Source organism: Dama dama, chromosome 22 (genome assembly GCF_033118175.1).
Source record: "Dama dama isolate Ldn47 chromosome 22, ASM3311817v1, whole genome shotgun sequence".
In the NCBI taxonomy this organism is placed as follows: domain Eukaryota; kingdom Metazoa; phylum Chordata; class Mammalia; order Artiodactyla; family Cervidae; genus Dama; species Dama dama.
This window is the reverse complement of record NC_083702.1, coordinates 45,040,832-45,046,711: the sequence shown is the minus strand read 5'-3', so window position 1 is coordinate 45,046,711 and position 5,880 is coordinate 45,040,832. Positions and strand designations below refer to the sequence as shown.

General features: G+C 48.6%; 1 protein-coding gene across 1 annotated transcript; it reads right to left on the bottom strand.

Moving 5' to 3' along the window:
* Positions 1-1,104: 1,104 nt before the first annotated feature.
* On the bottom strand, positions 1,105-5,880 carry LOC133043120 (apolipoprotein L3-like). Its single transcript, XM_061123979.1, has 2 exons — positions 5,856-5,880; positions 1,105-1,772 (listed from the first exon to the last, which is right to left on the bottom strand). The coding sequence occupies exons 1-2, from the start codon at positions 5,878-5,880 to the stop codon at positions 1,105-1,107; spliced, it is 693 nt and encodes a 230-aa protein (XP_060979962.1).

Genomic DNA, 5,880 nt, shown 5'->3' with positions numbered 1-5,880 from the left:
ACATATATACAATAGAATATTACTCAGCCATAAAAAGAATGAAATAATGCCCTTTGTAGCAACACGTATGGATTCAGAGCTGATGATACTAAGTGAAGTAAGTCAGACAAAGACAAATATATGAAATCACTTATTAGTGGAATATTAAAAATACTAAGGGAATTCCCTGGTGGTCTTTTGGTTAGGATTTGGTGTTTTCATAACTGTGGCCCAGGTTCATTCCTGGTTGGGAAAACTGAGAGCTCACAAATGGCTTAGCATGGCCAAAAGGAAAAAAAAAAAAAAAGAGTTCAAATGAACTTATTTACAAAACAGAAATACTTACAGAAAGCAACCTTATTGTTACCAAAGTGGGGAGGGATAAGTTAGTATGGGATTAACTGATGCATACTACCATACATAAAATAAACAACAAGGACCTGCTATATACTACAGGGGATGGTATTCAAAATTTTTAACCTGTGATGGAAAAAAATGAAAAAGAATATAGATATATACATAAATACGTGTATAACTGAATCACTTTGCTGTATACCCGAAACTAACAGAATATTGCAAATCAACTTTGCTTTAATAAAAAAACAAAAAAGAGTAGTCACTGCCTAATTAAGATAAGCCTGCTGGGATCAAAGGTGAGTTGATGCTGGAGAAGGAGGGCTAGAGACGATCTCCAGGAGGAAACTCTTCCTGCTGGGGCATCAGATCCTGGGGAGGGTGATAGAGGAGTCCTTGCTACTTCTCCTGGACCCCAGCAGTCCTAACTCTTGGGGTTTTCTCCATTTTCAACCCTTCTCTATTCCTGGTCTCTCATTGCTAGTTCCCATGTCCCTCCTGTTATTCTGCCCCCAGTGTCTTGTTTAGTCCAAAATAAGTGGTTTCTCCCCATACCTGCACCCCCCAGTTCAGGCTCCTTTCTACTCTCTCTCCATCTACCACCTGCATGCACCCCTCCCCTGCTGTGCTCAGCTACAGAAACGCCAAATTCCTAACACTCAGCTCCACCAATTTTGTTTTGCAATCTTACCCTCTAGCAAGTTGCCTCTGGGGCTTGGCCACTCACGTGTTCCTGGTCCCTGCACTGATCTGGGGTGCCTGAATTGGGGCCTACTTCAGACGCTCATAGATCTGGGTGAGCACCTCCAAATTCATCTCCAGTTTCTGGGCCTGTTCCCTCAGTCTCTCAGCAGACTCTGTCTTTGCCCTACCCTGCAAGTCCTGTGAATCTTTCACCAGGGACCATATGTCGAATGGGAGGAACAAACCTGCAGAGACTCCACCACAAATGCGGGCTCTTCTGGTCATTGCAAGAGCCGTGCCTCCAAAAGCTGCTCTCACTGGCTGGGTGCTTTGGCCAGAGACTCGCCCAGCTTCTAACTGAGGGCTGCTTTTGGCCATCCTGATGGCACGGATATGCTTCCTAAAATCTTTCGCTTTGTAGAGGCTTTTCCCACTGGAAATCTTCTGGGCTATGCTGTGGAAATCAAGTTGGGCTTCTACTGATGACGTGTTCACGAGTTCCACAATGCTGGTGGACACACCTGTCGCAGCAGCTGCTGCTCCCAGCCCTAATCCAGTGGCTGAGAGTCCCAGACTGATGCCCGCTGTAAAGGGTGCCAGAACCAGGCCAAGGAGGGTCAGGATGCCAGATGCAATGCTGGTGGAACTGGCTACCACATTGGAGATGGTACAGTCCCTGTGCACCTTGTCAACATTGTCTGCACATTCATGCAACTTTTTTATGCTCTTCTCCAGCTTCCGTTTAAAAACCTCTTCTTGTCCGGTTGGTCCGGATATTCATGTAGTACAACTGCCTCTTCCTTGTAACAATGAACATCAAAGGATGAAGAAAGACAATTTGCTTCTCTGTAAAATAGACTCAACAAGATCTACCTTGCATAAAACAGAGATTATGAATTAAGTGGAAAATTTATTGTATAAATTAAATGAAAATAATTTTGCAAATTAAAAAAAATTTCAACATTGAACCCATGTTTGGACATTGCTGATGCTCCATGTACTTATTCAATCATGGAAAAAATAAATAAAGAATCTTAGGATACTCTTGACTTCAAAGAGGCATTTGACAAAGACGTCTCAGAGGCAGGTCAACACCAACACTTACAAAGAGCTGGTAGAGTGGGAACTCCACAGATAAACTAAGAGAAGTGGGATTAGAGCAGAAAACCTTCACTGAAGGGCCTCAGCATGTGGTGAGGAGTCAACCTGTTCTTTGCCCTTGGCTATTGGGAAGTGGTTCCTAAGCCCCTAGATTAGTCTGGCCAATGCGAATGTCCTCATCTGCCTGGGCCTTTGGCCAGTGGGCAGTCTGGCAAAGTGACGTGATGGGGTCTTGTGTCACGTGGTATCAGTTCTGACCTCTGGAGGAGCTGGACTTTAGGGCACTTGTCTGACCTCAGGGAGGGGTTGGAGATGACAAGTCACGGTAACTTGTTTTTAAACAGGGTGAGCATTCCTGGTGAGCAGTGCTCTATGTGTCCTGCCACACACTGAATTCAGGAAAGTAACTCATCCTGAGGACAATGGAAGCTGTGTGTGAAACCCGCCCAGACTGCCCTGTGGCTGATGGGAACCTGAATCCTGTCTTGTCCCTTCAGCAATCTCGGAGCATCCTTCTAGGGAAAACTCAAACCTGAGGGTAGTTTTTTGGACCCCAGAAATTGACCGTTGGTGTCAAATGTAAGGACAGTCCGGGGGACTGTGCCCTCTGATTTTTGCAGACTGGTTACTTCAGTGTATGGAGAATTTTTTTAAAATCAAAACTTAGAGCTAGAAGGACCCTTAATGATCATTTTGGTTGGCATCTGCTCTCCCCTAAGCCTGATGACCTTGGCTTTCACAGAAGGTCACTGGGTCCACCCACTGCCCCAACTGACAGGGAAGCAGGAGATGTGCCCTGAGCCCTGGTTCCCCATGGCTCTCCAGCCCACCTCTCTGCCTCCTGACCCATCACCCAGCTCCCTGACCTCTCAGGGGTCACCAGCTTGCCACCTTAGCTGTAACTTGTCCTGAGCACAATGGAAGCTTCGTGTGTGAAACCCGTCCTGACTCTGTCCTGTGGCTGATGGGAACCTGAATCCCGCTCTGCATTAACTCTAACTGGAATTCTGACATCTTTCAGTGCTCAGCACCCCTGACCTCGCAGGTGTCACCAGCCTAACTCACACTTTACCTGTGACAGCTTCACCTGACTGTGCCCCAAGGCCATGTGCGACTTTATGGAACATCTAATTCAAAAGGCTTTTAGAAACACCCATCTGAATGGCTGAGCCTGAAGAGCCCAGCACTTGCACAGCTGGTGGAGGAAGTGTTTTCCTCTTGGGTGGGGATGCACGAGGCTCCTCAGAATGCCTCAAATGACACACAGTCACAGCCACTCACTGTGACCCTGGAGGGCCCCCTGAGCCACATGGCCTTCCACTGTCAGGGCGGCTCCATGCAGATTAGAAGAGGGTCCCAGATGGAGTGAGAACCCAGGTCCCAGGCAGGGTGTGCAGAAACGGTCACCCAGGGCCCTCTAGCTCAGCATGAGGGGATCCCATCAGGGAGGGAAGGAATGCCCCCCCTCCCACTCAGGGTACCTCTGCTAGGGTCATAGCCCCTTCTGTTTGTGTCCTTGAGGCCCACTCTCCTCACTCTAGTCTTGGTCCTGCTGCCCAAGCCTGCCTACTAGTCCTCCAACCTGGACCCTCTGCTCCACCCTGACCCTGGTCCAGGCCTCCCTGGGCCTTATGATTGCACTTGGTTCCCCACCTCTGACCTGCAGTTCACTCTGAGGCCATCACCACAATCCATTAGATTGAATTGCTATTCCCACTGGACACAGGACAGATCTGAGGCTCCAAGAAATAAAGTCAGAGCCCCAGAGCTGGGCAGGACTAGAGCCAGGACCCCACCAGCTCCACCCAGTTCCTCTCCAGCCTTTCTGTCTTATCAGCCAGCAGGATCCTGCAGGGTTGGTACAGTTCCTAAACAAAGGGCTCAAGTCAGAATCCCTGGGAATGCGAAGTGATGTTGATGTCAGGATTTCCTGACTTTTCACAAAGGAAGTTCTACTTGGTTCTCATCTCCTGGAAGAAGGCCATTGGCCTTCTTCCCAACAAGATTATTTTAAAAATTAATATTAACTGAGCACATACTCTGTGTCAGCCATGATGCAAGGCACTTTGCATGCACAATCTCAGTGTCCTCTGAATAAAACTGAAGTGATGAAGAAAGTAACGGCAAGTAGATCAGTAACTTGTCCAAGGCCACATAACCTGCTCCTTCCTTACAGGTTTCATCTCTTCTTAGTCCGAGGCCATTCACTGGCAGCGAATGACATGGAGGAAACACTCTTCATGGATTCTTGAGAAGGAACATCCTCAAGCCCACCACACCATAAGATCCTGCCAGGAGGAGGTGTGCCTGCCAGGAGGAAACCAGCCTGGGGCCTGAGGATCTGGGTGACCTTCCTGGTGCACAACTGACCTCAGTCACAAAACTCTCCCAGGCTTTGTCTTGAGCAAGCAGTTGTTGTTGCAGTTTAACCAAAAAATATTCTGAGTGCTAGACAGAAAAAAAGAAAATTGGAGAAATTATGGGGGAAGGTAAATAGCACTGAGGATCAAGTGATTAAAGTTCATCTTTCTAAGTAGCGATGACCTGGGGTACTCCTGGTAGAATCACCTGGGGTTACAGATGGAACTGTTTTCCCCCCACCCCTCAATTCATATGTTGAAACTTTACCCCCTGGTGACTGTATTTGAAGATAGGGCCTTTAAGGAGGTAATTATGGTAAAATGAGGTCATAAGTATGAGGCCCTAATCCAATAAGATTGGTGTCCTTATTAGACATCAGATCTCTCTCCCTTTCCTTCTGTCTTTCCTGCAACATGAAGTGTTCTTAGTTTTTCTCTTTTTCCTGGGTCACTAAGGGAGAAAGGAACCTAGGGCTCACAAGGTGGGAAGCCAGAGCACTAAATCTGTGTATTGATTGATTGGGGAGGGGGTGGGCAGGGGTAATAACTGAGCACCTGGGGATCTGCAGGGATATTTGATGCAATCACTTGGTAAGCAGGTGCTTATATAAGGGAGCACTGTACAGGTGCCCTAACATGGCTAGGGAAAGGGGTGATTCTGGGGGAGGGGAGAAATTTCCACCTGGAACTAACATATTCTAGGTAGAGGGGACAGCACCACACCTAAGCAGAACCTACTGTGTGGCAGGCACTGGCCCAGGCCATGAACACACATTACATTTCATCCTCATAATAATAAAGGGATATATTATTCCCATTTTATAGATGAGATCAGATAGCTGTGCTCCAGGTCACACAGGTGGGAGGCAGAAAAGACCAGATGGGGGTTCAGTTCAGGATCCACTGACCCTCGCAGAGCAGCTGGGTGGGTGGCAGGGCAGGAGTTGGAGGAAAGGCCTCTGTGTTGACTCCCCAGGGTCTGGGGAGAAGGAGGAGGCTGGGCCAGGGAGAGGGCAGGAGGAGCTCCAGGGACCCTGGGGGACCTCCCCTTGCTGCCCTGCCTGGCCCTGGGGACTCTCTCTGCTGTCCCCCTCCCCATGGGCTGTCCTGGCCTCACTTCTGAGTCACTTGCTAGAGGGCAGTGGGGGAGGAAGTGAGCACCTAGCAAGTGGCTCCCCAAGGAGAGGGCTGGGAAAGAGGATCTGTGGACACACCCCACATTGGGGGAAGTCCACGTGGCCCCTCTGGGGGGCTCCAGGACGCATATCCATCCCCTTCTTGGTTCTTGATTGTTCTGTATGTTAACTCTGCCTGGAGCCACCACCCTCAATTCTAGGTCACAAGTAGGAACCGTCCAGAGAAGAGGCAGCCAATTACCTGAGGGGTAGATGTTAAAGCTCAT

Bases quoted from the DNA above. Each gene is read 5' to 3' on its own strand.
- LOC133043120 (XM_061123979.1), bottom strand. From the start codon at position 5,880: ATGAGCTTTAACATCTACCCCTCAG. The intron at 1,773-5,855 runs GTAATTGGCTGC...CAACCGGACAAG, and splicing joins CTTTAACATCTACCCCTCAG to AAGAGGTTTTTAAACGGAAG.